Here is a 14536-nt window from a genome sequence, read left to right as displayed (position 1 = left end):
GAGCAAGCACTCTACCACTGAGCCACTTTCTCAGTCCCTTCATTTCACTGTTTGTTTGCTTTTTAAATATGTAGTGATCCCTCACATTACATTCCAGAGACACCGCCCCCCCCAAATCCCTGCAATAGGTAAATATCCGCCAAGTACAAACAAGTGAACCATGATATAGCAAGGGACGACTATCCAACGCTTCTCGCTATGTAGTCTAGGCCAACCTCAAACGCGGGACCTTGCTGCCTAGTCTCTAGCGTGCTGGCATGACAAGTATGGGCCACCATGCGCATTCTGATTGACAAATTACAACATGGCATAACAGTTTTCCATTTTCCTTCCTTGAATTCTTCCCTTTCCCAAACTGACCATTCCCACCAATTTTCTGGTTGTCCATGATGGAAAGATATTAGCATAATTTTTTTTTACTCCTGTGCGTTTACATACAGTCCCTCTAACTTGGTTCTTCTTTACAACTCTATAGTTTTCTTCAATCTCCACAAATACCTCTTCATTACATTCTTAGGCTGTTATAACCCTGAGTTTGCTTCCTGACTACCCAACTGTTCAAATTGATCTTTCAGCTTTCAGAGTTGCTTAAAGTCTCATCTTGTGGCAGTTGTGTAAATAGAATGTGAAGGGCCCTTCAGAATGTTGAGAGCTACTAGCCAGGGGCTGATGGTTCGCTCCCACCTGCAATCCTAGCTACTCAAGAGGCTGAGATCTGAGGATCACTATTTCAAGCCAGCCCTGGAAGGAAAGTCTCTAAGACTCCCATCTCCAACTAAATACCAAAAAGCCAGAGTGAGGCTGTAGCTCAAGTGGTAGAGCAGCAGCCTTAAGCAAAATAATTAAGGAACAGTATCCCAGCTCTGAGTTTAAGGCCCAATACCAGCACACGCACACACACACACACACACACACACACACACACACACACACACACACACACCCCAGAATGTAGAGCTACACACACACACACACACACACACACACACACACACACACACACACACACACACACACACACACACACACACACACACACACACAGAATGTGGAGCTAGGTTTTGACTTTCCTTAGCGGCCACTTTCCAGCCCCAAAGTAGTGCAGAGTAATGAAGAAAAAAACCCCTTTGTCATCAAATGTATCAAATGTCCCCTCATTTATTAATCGATTCTTTCATTTCCTTACCACTAGCTTCCTACCAGCTTATCTTGCTCCCACAAGCTGGAAACTGAGAAAGAGGCTGAATCTGAAATCAGGGTTCGGAGCATTGAATCTCCCCTTGCTCTGATGGTTCTCTCCCGACAGTGTTCTTTTCTGAGAGCCTGGGTTTCTTCCACACCTTCTTCTGTGTACACTGGATGCCCAAACCCAACCAATTTTATTTCTAGACTTTATTTTAAACACCAGAGCAGGAAATTAAAAAAGAATTACATGAGTAAATCTGCAAATATGCTCTGTGACCAGGTTTTTTGGGTACAGAGCAAGTTGTGGGGAGGAGAAAGGACTGTCACTACGCTGCTGCTGTCCAGCCCTGCTCCTCCCCGCCCAGCCACGGCACTTGCTCTTCCCCATTCTCACCAGAGAGGCACAAGCGCTCCGTCCCTTCCAAGCCGCGGGAGGAGGGAAGAGAAAGGGTCTGTTGTTTTTCTCTCCTTATTTCTCTCTCTCTTTGCTGATCAGCAGGCTGCTGACCGGGTCAGAAGGCCATAATGGAAGTCCTTCAGTGCGAGGTAGGCCCTTCCTCTTCTTAGGAGCTTGTCCTTGATTAATTTTTCTTTGTCCCGATGGGCAAAAGAAAAAAAGAAAGAGAGAAGAGAAAAAGAATAACCACAAAGTTCCTTTGAAAACCAGCGTGTGCAGTCAGGGCCTGGAGCGGCACCACTGTTCCACTCTGCCACTCAGGAATTCGGAAGGCGCTGAGAACCACCGGGAGCATCTTGTCTGCACCTCTACTTGTCCTCACCCCTCTGCGGGGGGCTCCCCAATCCTGGAAGTGAGTCTGGAAGTGGCCATGATCTGGCTAGGACGGCAACGACAGCAGCGCTTCTGAACGTGTGTCAGCCTGTCCAAGCTCTGGCGTTGACTATTGGAAGGCAGCAGCTGGCCCTGGTGGGGGGCCCTGGTGTCCACCCCTCGCAGTCCAGCTGCCGAAGAGCTGAGCCCACCACCTTCCTGGAGCTTCACCCACCTCTTTAAGGTAAAAACACAACAACAACAACAACAGACAAACTTTGTTTTAATGATTTTTTTTCTTTCCCTCTCCACTATGTGAATGGGTTAGAAGAACTAAGGCAGAAGGAATATGTAAGAGGCACTGCTTGGTCTTTCCATTTCTTCCCTCCTCCAACTCACCCTCCCTCCTCCAACTCACCCTCCCTCCTCCGGAGCAGGTTGACAGTGCGTTGTAGTGGTGTGGGAGTTCTTCTGAAGATTTGGGTCAAACTGAGGAGATTAGCATGGGACTTGAGGGGAGAAGATGGTTCCTGGGAGTGGATGATGGCTTCTTGAAGCTACATCCAGACCTATTTGATACATTTCTTCCACTCTGGGGCTATTTACTGCCACTGACTGGGGAGAAGTCAAGGCTATTCTAAGCCCTTTACCTGCCACCTTAGGATAATTACAGCTGGAGAGGAAGTATAAGGAGTGAGGGTGAAGGCTGGGAAGGTGGCTCAGTGGTAGAGCACTTGCCTTGCATGCCTGAGGCCCTGGGTTCAATTCCTCAGCACCACAAAAGAAAAAAGAAAAAAGCCGGAAGTGGCGCTGTGGCTCAAGTGGTAAAGCTCTAGCCTTGAGCTGAAGAGCTGAGGGACAGCACCCAGGCCCAGAGTTCAAGCCCCATGACTGACTCCCCCCAGCCCCCCCCAAAAAAAGTGAGGTGAGAAAAGAGGAGGAAAAGGATGAAACCCTGATCTCGGGGCTGGGAAGGTGCCTCAGTGGTAGAGTGCTTGCCTTGCATACATGAGGCCCTGGGTTCCATTCCTCAGCACTACATAAGCAAAAAGAAAAAAGCCGGAAGTGGCGCTGTGGCTCAAATGGTAGAGCACTAGTCTTGAGCTGAAGAACTGAGGGACAGCGCCCAGGCCCAGAGTTCAGGCCCCACTACTGGACCCAAAAAATAAATAAATAAATAAAATAAGAACATCTATTAAAACAAGAAAACCCTGATCTCCCCCTCATTCTTTCCTACACTGAAATATACCTTGCCTTCCCACTGGGAGTGTCCCTTATAGGGGGGGTTGGACCCTCTTATATGTACTGCCCACTTAGCTCTGAACAATTCTCTGAGATTCCATTCCCTTAGGTGTTTTTTTTTTGGGGGGGGGGCGGTCCATTCATGGGGCCTGAACTCTGGGCCTGGGCGCTGTCCCTCAGCTCGTCAGCTCAAGGCTAGCTCTCTACCACTTGAGCCACAACACCACTTCCGGCTTTTTTCTTTTTGCTTATGTGGTGCTGAGGAATCGAACTCAGGGCCTCATGCATGCAAGGCAAGTGCTCTACCACTGAGCCACCTTCCCAGCCCATCCCTTAGATGTTGAGCACCCAGTTTTTTCTGGCTTATCCCTCTGGCCAGCTAGCTTCCCAGCCCCCACTTGGATTGATCATTTCTAGTACTAGGTAGAAAAGAGTCTTAACTTTTCTTCAAGCTTTCAGGTTTTGTCAGTTTTCCCATGTTCTAGCATCTGCTCCAAAGCTCGTAGTAAATGCCATGTATAAGGAAGGAAAATGACAGAGAGACTGAGAGAGAGAGAGAGAGAGAGAGAGAGAGAGAGAGAGTGTAAGGCCTACACACAATTTCTGATTCTAATCCAAAAGCAACTAGCATGAATTGTATTTGGATCAGGAGTTTGATCAGTTTGGGTGACTAGGCTTATTTTATTTCAGTAATTTTAATGTTCTTTATCTTTACCTTCCAAGCCTTTTCCCCAGCCCAAAATTCCTATAAGTTTACAAAAAGAAAGCATAGATAGCATTAGCTGTATCAGCTATCCTGACGCTATGGATGAAGCTGGAGGAGGAAAGAGATGATTTCTTTTTTTTTCTTTTTTTTCGTCAGTCATGGGGCTTGAACTCTGGGCCTGGGCGCTGTCCCTCAGCTCTTCAGCTCAATGCTAGCGCTGTACCACTTGAGCTACAGTGCCACTTGCGGTTTTCTGGTGGTTTATGGGAGATTAAGAGTTTCTCAGACTTTCCTGCCCGGGATGGCTGTGAACCATGATCCTCAGATCTCAGCCTCCTGAGTAGCTAGGATTACAGGCGTGAGCCACCAGCACCCAGTGAAAAGAGATGATTTCTAAATATAATTTCTCCTATAGATCCCCCTTTCCGTGTGTGAGCATGTGTGTGTGTGTGTGTGTGTGTGTGTGTGTGTGTGTGTGTGTGTGTGTGTGCAGTGCTGGGGATTAAACCTAGAGCCTTGTGCACTTGAGGAAGCTCCCAACCACTGAGCTACATTCCCAACTCTCTCTTTTTTTTTTTTTTTCCCTTTGCTGATCCTAGGGCTTGAACTCAGAGCCTAGGCTCCGTCCCTGAGCTTCTCTGTGCTCAAAGTTAGCTCTCTACCACTTGAGCTACAGTACCACTCTTGGCTTTTTCTGAGTAGTAGTTCATTGAAGAGTCTCATGGACTTTCCTGTCCAGACTGGCTTCCAACCATGATCCTCAGATCTCAGCCTCCTGAGTGGCTAGGGTTACAGGTGTGAACCACCAGTGCTTGGCTTTCCTCATTTTTTTTAATCCTGACTAGAGAGCTAGGAAGGGAGCTGGGAGATTGAAGAGAGAGGGAAGACAGAAAGTAGGGTTTGTGACTTTTTATCATTTACTGTTGAGTGTTGATTAAATGTCTCTGTGCTTGACTCAGTGCTTAGTGCTGATAGAGAACAGGTTAAACAGGTCCAGTGTTCACAAATTAAAAGAAAAAGAAGAGGCTGAGTGCCACTGGCTCACATCTGTAATCTTAGCTATTCATGAGACTGAGATCTGACGATCCAGGTTAGAGGCCAGCCAGAAGAAAGAGCACTTGAGACTCTTATCTCCAATTAACCACCAAATATCCAGAAGTGGAGCTGTGGCTTAGGTGGCAGAACACCAGTCATGAATGAAAAAACTAAAGTACAGCTCCTAGGCTCTGAGTTCAAGCACCAATACCTGCACACGCACGCACGCACACACGCACACACACACAATAAATATAAAATCGATGAATAAAATTTAAAAAATCCCATGACCTAGATGGAACCAGACAAAAAGAACATATGAGTTCAGTGAGTGCAGAGGGACTATTTTTGTGCAAATAATCATTATATGCATATTCATATGAATAATGGGCAAGGGAGTGTCTCTGGGTTTAGGCAGTTGGGAGAACAAAGAGAAGTTGCTGTGTCAACTCCAGCTGTCAAGAGAAGCTTACAGAAAGAATTTGTGGGGACTGTGTCTGATGCCCCAGTCTGTACTTAACTATTCTCGGATTCAAGCTTCCACAACCTACATTTCCCCTCTCCGGCCTACAGGAAGCCCCTCCCACAACCTTTTTGCTTGTGGTTTGGGATTGTGTAAGGTTCAGCAGAGTCCTTTGAGGAGAATAACTGCCCCTGTCACTATAAAGAGCTGGGGACAGGCTGCATCTCTACTCCACCCAACAAATAGGTGGTGATTAATCGTTTCAACCCTGGGGTGAGGTGGGGAGAAGATATCCCTACGGAGCCTGTGTGTACTCAGGATGTTCTGTGAAGAGGAGGAGTTTGGTGTGAGGCAGAGGAATTTCCGCCATCCTGCCTCTGTGTGGGTTACGGATGTGATTCCTTTTACTGGGTAAGCTCATGATCAAATTAGCCAAAGCTCACGATCAAATTAGCCATTAGGATAGTCTGCTTTTGATTCTTGGCCTTTTAAAACAAGTTACTAGTGCTAGGGATTGTACCTAGGGCCTTTTGCATGCTAGACCCTAGACCTAGGCCCCAAACAGTATTAAGATAGATTTAAACTAGGTACTGGTGTAATCCTAGCTACTCAAGAAGCTGAGATCTGAGGATCAAGGTTCAAAGCCAGCTGAGATAGAAAAGTCCAGGAGACTCATCTCCAATAGCCAGAGTAGAGGTGTGGTTCAAATGGTAGCCTTGAATGGAAAAAGCTAAAGGATGGCATCCAGGCCCTGAGGTAAAGCCTCAGTACAGAAAAAAAGAAAAACAAGCCCAGAGTTCAAGCCCCACGACTGACAGAAAAAAAAAAACCCACACAACTCAGAAAAAAAAGAAAAGATAGTTTAATGTTTCCTCATCTCTTTCCCTGATCTTTCTCCCTTTTTCTCTTTTCTTCATTTCTTGCCATTCTCTGTTTTAGGGAAGCAATTCAACCAGCTTCTTCCCGCTCAAGCCAGAAGCTTCCGTCTGTTCCTCTCATCAGGTTACAGCAAGTTAGAGGTGGAACCTGCTCAGCCTGAGTCCTGTTTACACAAGCTGAGAAGGGCCCGGTACCACTCAGAGCCAGGAGTGCCGGTGCTAGTGCCAGCTTTGCAGGCCACACACCTTTCTAACACTTTTCTAGATCCCTTTCCTTTTCAGCTCAATGGTCTTCTTATTGGACACATCTTGCTTTTGTATACCACAATTGGCCTAGGCAATTGTGGCCTGAGATCAGAAAACACCTTCAAGTGCCCTTCAGTGGATTTCCTTCCTACCATGGAACACCCTCAGCCAGAACATTTGGCCCCTGATAAGATCAAGAGTACGGAAGCCGGCACCTCTGAAAGCCACAAGGTCCCAGCAGAACGGGATGGGCACTGGCAAAACAAGGATGCCAGGAACACTGATGGAACAGATGGAGAACAGGAGCTAGGAGATCAAGCTTCGCTCCCTGGCCAGGTTGGGGATAATCTTGAGTCGTGTCCTCCTGAGACTAGCCCAAGTCAACCTGGGCCACCCTGTGGCATGTCACCTGAAATAGAGACACTAGGAGCAGTCTCCAGGGCCCAGGAGCTTCCCCAGTCCCCCAGGACCCGACAGCCTGAGCTAGATGTCTACTGTGTAAAGTGGATCCCCTGGAAGGGAGAACGGACTCCCATTATCACCCAGAGCACCAATGGCCCTTGCCCTCTTCTTGCTATCATGAATATCCTCTTTCTGCAGTGGAAGGTAAGACAGAGTTTGGATGGGAGCTCAGAAAATACCTGGGAGAATTCTTCCCTCACTCACCTGGATTGTCCTGCTTTTCTCCAACATTCCACTCACACCAAACTCCCAGCTACTCAGAAGGCTGAGACCAGGGGACCTACGTTTGAAGCCAACCTGGGTAGACGAATCCAAGAAACTTGTATCTCCAGTTAACCAGCAAAAAAAAAAAAAAAAAAAAGCTAGAGGTAGAAGTGTGGCTCAAGTGGTAGAACACCATTCTTGAGCAGAAAAAGCCAAAGGGAGCAAGGCTCTGAATTCAAGCCTTACTACCATCACACACACACACACACACACACACACACACACACACACACACACACACACACACACACACACACACACACACACACACACACTTCCAGATTATTCTCTGTTCTTTCTTTGTGTGCCCTGGGAGCTAGTGCCTGGGAGCTGTTCCTGAACATTTTTGCTTGGCTAGGACTCTGCCACTTGAGCCACAGCTCCACTACTAGCTTTTTGGTAGTTAACTGAGATAAGAGCCTCATGGACTTTCCTGCTTGGGCCGGCTTCTAGCTGCGATCTTCCTGAGTAGCTTGGATTATAAGTGTGAGTCACTGGTGCCCAGCTCTATTCTCTTCTAGTTCTATTTCAACAACTCCCTAGGATTTGGGAATGCCTTACTTCCCCTTCATTCTCTTGTCTCCCCCCCACACACACACCTTACCTTTAACAATGGATCCCTCTCTTCTTATGGGTTTCTCCTTTGTACTCTGGGCTGGAAAGCACCCACACAATTACCCTTTCTACTTCCAGGTGAAGCTTCCCCCCCAGAAGGAAATGATCACATCAGACGAGCTAATGGCGCATCTTGGTGAGTGACTGGGCCTTGAAGAGGAATTTCCCAAAGGGGTCCAAGAGCAATTCCCTCAGCCTAAAGTCCACACTACTGAAGGATCCCCACTGGGGCTTTGGTGTGGCAGGGATGGTAAGGGTAGGTGGGGTTTCTCTGCAAGGCTGGAGAGCAAAGGTCAGGGTGTCCAGAATCCTAGGTTATAACAACAATCCTGTGCTTAGCCTTTTTGTTTGTTTTCAGTGCTGAGGATGGAATCCAAGGCCTTGAGTATTCTGAACAAACGCTATTACCACTGGGCTGCATATATATTCTCAGCCTCTTCCCTTGCCTGAAATTGGTGGAACTTTCTTTCTTCCTCTGAGAACATTTTGTTTATTTTTTAATTTCTGCCAGTCCTGAGCTTGAACTTTGGGCCTGGACACTGTTCTTATGTTCCTTTTGCTAAAAGTTAGCACTTTTCACTCCAGCCACAATGCCACTTCCAGCTTTTTTATTTAATTGGAGATAAGAGTCTCACAGACTTTCCTGCCCAGGCTGTCTTCAAACCGAGATCCTCAGATCTCAGCCTCCTGAGTAGGACAGGTGTGAGGCACCAGCGCCCGGCCAAATGAAGGTTTTAGATTAGACTCTAAGGTCTTTTCCAACTCTGACACTATTTGTAGTACTATAAGTATCCCTATTTGTTAGGAGTTTGGAAAGCTGAACTTCTAAGGCAGTTGAAAGAGTAAATTGATAAGGGAACTTACCTTGTAGGAGACTGCCTCCTGTCCATCAAGCCCCAAGAGAAGTCAGAGGGACTGCAGCTTAATTTTCAGCAGGTAAGGGAATAGCTCTGCAGAGACGGGTTGCAGGTTTGGGAACACTGGCACTGTTGAGAGAAGCCTTTGCTGCTTTTAAAGAGAGTTGATTTTTTTTTTTTTGTGGGCGGGGGGAGTGGAGTAGTACTGAAGTTTGGACTCAGAGCCTTGTACTTCTAGGCTACTGAGCATACCTATGGCACTTAAAGAGGGTTTCTTTTCTTTTTTCTTTTTCTGTTGGTTGTGGGGCTTGAACTCTGGGCCTGGGCACTGTCACTGAGCTCTTCAGCTCAAGGTGAGTGCTCTAGCACTTGAGCCACAGCACCTCTTCTGATTTTCTGGTGGTTAATTGTAGATGAGTCTCCTGGAAGCCGGGCACTGGTGGCTCACGCCTGTAATCCTAGCTACTCAGGAGGCTGAGATCTGAGGATCGCTTTGAACCTCAAATCTCAGCCTCCCAGGTAGCTAGGATTACAGGTGGCCCCAGCTGTTTTATTTCTGGAGGTGGGAATGAGTCGTGTAGAGGAAGCTAGACTACCCGTCATTTTCTTTTCTGTCCGCAGAATGTGAATGATGCGATGACAGTGTTGCCTAAACTGGCCACAGGTCTGGATGTCAACGTGCGATTCACAGGCGTCTCTGACTTTGAGTATACGCCCGAATGCAGCATCTTCGACCTACTAGGCATACCTCTGTACCATGGCTGGCTGGTCGATCCACAGGTGAGGGCAGGAGGCCCAGGGAGATTCTTTTCCAGCTCATGCTCACAGTAGTGAAGCTGATTTTTGTGAGGTGGAAATTAGATTGGTTTGGGAAGAGTACTAGGGCTAACCCTGGTGCTGAATTCCTTACATTTTTTTTTTTAGGGGGTAGCATTCTAATCCAAGCAAATCACATGCAAATAGGCTTAGTTCTGTAGACATCGAATGTTCAGGAACCTTTGATCATGGGGTGGCTTGGTTTTATTTACCTTCTTTAAAAAAAATTCAATTTATTATTTTATTTTATTTATTTTTTGTTGGTCGTGGGCCTTGAACTCTGGGCCTGGGCGCTGTCTCTCAGCTCTTCAGCTCAAGGCTAGCACTCTACCACTTGAGCTACAGTGCCACTTCGGATTTTCTGGTGGTTTATTGGAGATAAGAGTTTCACAGACTTTCCTACCGAGGCTGGCTTTGAACTGTGATCTTCAGATTTCAGCCTCCTGAGTAGCTAGGTTTACAGGCGTGAGCCACTGACGCCTGGTTTATTATTTTATTTTTGTCAGTCATAGGTGTGAACTTAGGGCCTGGACGTTGTCCCTGAGCTCTTTTTCTCAAGGCTAGTGCTCTACCACTTGGAGCCATAGCTCCACTTCTGGTTTTATGGTGGCTAATTGGAGATAAAAGTCTCATAGACTTTCCTGCCAGGGCTGGCTTTGAACTCTGATCCTCAGATATCCAGAGTAGTTAGGAGTACAGGTGTGAGCCACCAGCACCCAGCTTCAATATCTTTTTTGTCCCACCCCATCTTCCCAGAGTCCTGAGTCTGTGGGTGCTGTTGGGAAACTGAGTTACAACCAGCTAGTAGAGAAGATTATCACCTGCAAACATTCCAGCGACCCCAACCTGGTGACAGAAGGTGACACTCCCGCTTCCTCATGGATCATGTACTCGGGAATGCTAATGTTTAGGTTTACTGTTTTCTGATTTTCACCTCCCACTACCTCCTACTAGAATATAAGCTCCACAAGACTGATAAATTATCTGTTTAGTTCACTGACGTATCAACCCAGTGCTTCATACATTACCAGACAACAAGGTAGCTGTTTATCAGTTGTTTTGTTTTCTGGAGATAGGGTCTCCCTGTGTAACTCAGGCTGGCCTTCAATTTGCTGTCTTCCTGCCTCGGTTTCTCAAGGGCTGAGTATTTCTTGAATACATGTATCCAGGCTTCAAGGAAGAGGTTTATCTCAACTTTTTTTGTACGTGCCAAGGATGGTATCCCAGGCCACATACATGTGAAGCACCCACTGCACCACGGACCTACATCCGCAGCCCTTAGGAAGGGGATTCGGAAGATGGGACTCAGGAAGGCTTCTGACAAGGGCTTACTGCAGGATCCTCCTGATGCTGGAATTTATTTTGTTGTTTGTGTCATGATATGGCAGGGATCAAACGCAGAGCCTCTCAGGTGCTATTCAGGGGACCATGGAGTTTGAATTTAAGCCAAATTCCTCTGGTTTTTGTGTCTTCAGGCCTGATTGCAGAGCAGTTTCTGGAGACCACGGCGGCGCAGCTCACCTACCATGGCCTGTGTGAACTCACAGCAGCTGCCAAGGAAGGCGAACTTAGCGTCTTTTTCCGAAACAACCACTTCAGCACGCTGACTAAGCACAAGGTGATGAGGGTTTGGAAGTGGAGGGGTTGCGGTGAGGTATTTCCCCATGCCTCTTTCTCTGGGTCAGTGTTTCAGTCGAGAGAAGGTCATTGAGCCAGCTACCATGACCCACACCTGTAATCCTAGCTACTAAGACCACCGAGATTTGTGGATCGAGGTTCAAAACCAGCCTGGGCAGGAAAGTCTGTGAGATTCTTCTCTCCAGTTAGCCACCAACAAGCTGGAAGTGGGGCTATGGCTCAAGTGGTAGATGCTATCCTTGAACAAAAGAGCTCAGGGCCAGCGCCCAGGCCCACTTCAAGTACCAGGACAAGCACCAAAAAAAAGGGGCGGGGTTAAGAAAAGATATTGGGTTAAGTTGTATCAACACATTAGCCCTAAAATCCTGTGGTTTAGCAAAACAATGACTTATTTCTCACTTATTCTGCCTGTTCATTGGGAACCAGCTACATTCTGGCCCATACTGTCTTCACTCTGGGGCCCAGACTGACAGGAAGTGCTTTATCTGGTATATGTGGGAAAGGAGAGGGAAACTCTGCACTCACTCTATGCTTCTTGCCTGGAAGTGATAAATGGTCCTTTTGGCTCACATCTCAAGGCCAGAGGGAGCCATAAAGAGGGATGCAAGCCTGCTGTCAGTGGGCAGGGAAGCGTAAGCCTCTCCCAAAAGGGGCAGTTGGAGCTTTTGAACGTGGTGAGTCTCCCAGAGTTACAAGTGGCCAGAGCAGTCTGGGAACTAAGTGAAGAGGGGAGAAGTCTCTGAGGACCAGGGGATATAGGATTGAAAGCAGGCCCTTGGGTTGATCAAAATCTCTACCATACTCACATCCCTTCCCTCTCCCCGCAGCTACACACATTTATGAAAGGCCCACATGCTCATACTGATATGAGCCAGCACACCAGTTGACTCAGATCTTTTGACAGGGCTGGGAATGTGGCTCAGTGGTAGAGTGCTTGCCTAGCATGCATGAAGCCCTGGGTTTAATTCTTCAGTTCCACATAAACAGAAAAAGCCAGAAGTGGCACTGTGGCTCAAGTGGTAGATCGCTAGCTTGAACAAGAAGCTCAGTCAGTACCCAGGCCCTGAGTTCAAGCCACAGGTCTGGCCAAAAAGAAAAAAAGAAAAAAAAAAGAAAAGATCTTTTTACATTTTTTTTTAAATGCTGCCAGTACTAGGGTTTGAACTCAGAGCTTGGGTTCTGTCCCTGAGCTTTTTTGCTTAAGGCTAATACTCTACCATTTGAGCCACAGGTCTACTTCTGGCTTTGTAGTGGTTAAGTGGAGATAAAGAATCTTATGGCCAGGCTGGGTTTTTGCCCAGGCTGGGTTCAAACCATGATCCTCAGATCTCAGCCTCCTGACTAGGATTATAGGCAAGAGCCACCAGCACCTGAGTTCAAAAGGTCTCTAACTTCCTGCTGGCAGCAGTAACCTGAGTCCAAACACCTGTCTCACCAATTGCTCTGTCCTTTTTTGGGCAGAGTCACTTGTATCTACTGGTCACCGACCAGGGTTTTCTACAGGAGGAACAAGTGGTATGGGAGAGCCTGCACAATGTGGACGGAGACAGCTGCTTCTGTGACTCTGACTTCCATCTAAGTCATTCCCTGGGCCAGGACCCTGGGGCAGAAGGTGGGAGTGGCTCCCCAGCAAAGCAGCTGCAGGTAGACCAGGTGTGTATGGGAAAGATGAAGAGAGCTCATTTGTCACAGAGAACTCTTTACCCTAAATGGGCTAGGTGCATTTTATCATGTAGAAATAACCCTTAACACCCCTGCTCCTTCACTGTAAGAATCCCCTTGCTTGGTGTGTATTTTCTGGTACCGTGAATAATACACTATGTTTAAATTCAGAGAGGCAAGGACTGCAGATGTGGGGTGGGGCTGGGGGTGGGTGGGTGGATGCATGCATGTGCCGTTACTGGGGCTTGAACTCAGGACCTAGACACTGTCTCTTAGCTTTTTCTGCTCAAGGCTGCCACGCTAACACTTGAGCCACAGCTCCACTTCCAGCTTTTTGTTGGTTCATTGGAGACAAGAGTCTGTCTTCAAATTGCCATCCTCAGATCACAGCCTCCTGAAGTGGCTTGGATTGTATCAGTATTGCCCAGCTAGGGCTGGACAATTTAAAGGAAACTCTGCTTTAGAAACATAACCTGAATCTCCATTCCAACGCCTTAGTCTACCCGGTGACTTTTGGTCTTTTTAGGACTACCTGATCGCCTTATCTCTACAGCAGCAGCAACAGCCACAAGGAACAGTGGGTCTTAGCGACTTGGAACTGGCCCAGCAACTTCAGCAGGAAGAATATCAACAACAGCCAATGGTCCAACCTGCACACACACGGGTCCTGTCACCTCAGGTGAGCCTGCTCTGCTCTTCCCTTGGCACGCTGGGCCACCTGCCTCTGCCTGGTCCAGAACAAATATTATTCCTTCACTATTCTCTGCCAGGTTTCCGTCCCTCTTTTCCTGGCACCCCTCCCTATCTTTCTTCCCTACAGATCATGACACTTGCCTTCTAGAATCTCCTCTGTCCTTCGTGTGCTTCCAAGGTTGTTAGATGACCAACTGTTAAATCCCATTTAGGGGAGAGGAGCTGCATCTGGACGCCCAGCCGGAGAACGACGGCAGAGACCAAAGCCCGAGTCAGACTGTGTTCTTCTATAGCCCCGCCTGATGCTGGGCAGACCTGCCCCTTCTTCCAGAGGCTGTGACTAGTTAGCTTACTTCTCCACCTCAACCCTTGACACAAGCAGGGTCATTTATTTATGGGCTAGTTGGAGTCAGAGCTGGCCATAAATGTCCAGATCAAACTCCATACTGTCTTTGCCCTCAAGTGCTGCTGACTTCTCTTCCACCCAGCCAGGGCAAGGCTGGGAGGGGTGGGGTGAAGATTTCTGGTTCCTAATTCCCTCTCCTAGAATAGTCATTGAATACACAGACTCAGGCACTAGGATCGGGTCCCTATCTGGAATGCATCTCTCCTCTGCTACCCTACCCTGCCTGCCTCAAGGCGCTTGGCTACCCAGCAGGCTGGTTCCCATTTGTTTCAGGGTTTAATTTGGGTTTCTATCTTTGTTATTTGTAATGCCTTCCTAAGGGTTTGCAAATAAATTTCTTTCCTGAGATCGGTTGTTTGTTTTGCCCTGCAGCAGTGGGGTTAAATATTTGACCCAATGGAGGAATGTGGAAGGGGGGGGGGGGGGGGGAGGAAGCTGCCTGTCATTTCCAATGGAGCCAGCAGGGGGAACCAAAGCCTGCCCCCTCTCTGTCTCTCTCTCTGTGCATGCACACGTGTACAAGCACACATGTGGGTCCTGGGCCACGTCCCTGAGTTTTTGTGCTCAAGTTCTACCACTTTGAGTCACAGCTCCACTTC

General features: G+C 47.7%; 1 protein-coding gene across 4 annotated transcripts; it reads left to right on the top strand.

Moving 5' to 3' along the window:
* The first annotated feature begins 1591 nt into the window (after positions 1–1591).
* Positions 1592–14283, top strand: LOC138821580 (ubiquitin carboxyl-terminal hydrolase MINDY-1-like). 4 transcript variants are annotated; one of them, XM_070013969.1, is made up of 10 exons: positions 1592–2198; positions 6340–7130; positions 7944–8001; positions 8737–8801; positions 9344–9502; positions 10295–10397; positions 11014–11156; positions 12680–12829; positions 13365–13517; positions 13744–14283. In XM_070013969.1, exons 2-10 carry the CDS (start codon positions 6678–6680, stop codon positions 13822–13824), a joined length of 1365 nt encoding a protein of 454 aa, XP_069870070.1. In that variant the 5' UTR covers positions 1592–2198; positions 6340–6677; the 3' UTR covers positions 13825–14283. The 4 variants fall into 4 exon arrangements, with proteins under 4 accessions (XP_069870070.1, XP_069870068.1, XP_069870069.1 ...); XM_070013967.1 differs by having other exon boundaries at positions 1593–2198; positions 6616–7130; positions 12638–12829; XM_070013968.1 differs by having other exon boundaries at positions 1593–2198; positions 12638–12829; positions 13392–13517.
* The last annotated feature ends 253 nt before the right edge of the window (positions 14284–14536 follow it).

Source organism: Dipodomys merriami, unplaced genomic scaffold (assembly GCF_024711535.1).
Source record: "Dipodomys merriami isolate MVZ:Mamm:240054 unplaced genomic scaffold, mDipMer1.0.p SCAF_92, whole genome shotgun sequence".
Lineage (NCBI taxonomy): Eukaryota > Metazoa > Chordata > Mammalia > Rodentia > Heteromyidae > Dipodomys > Dipodomys merriami.
This window is presented reverse-complemented; position numbering and strand designations above follow the sequence as displayed.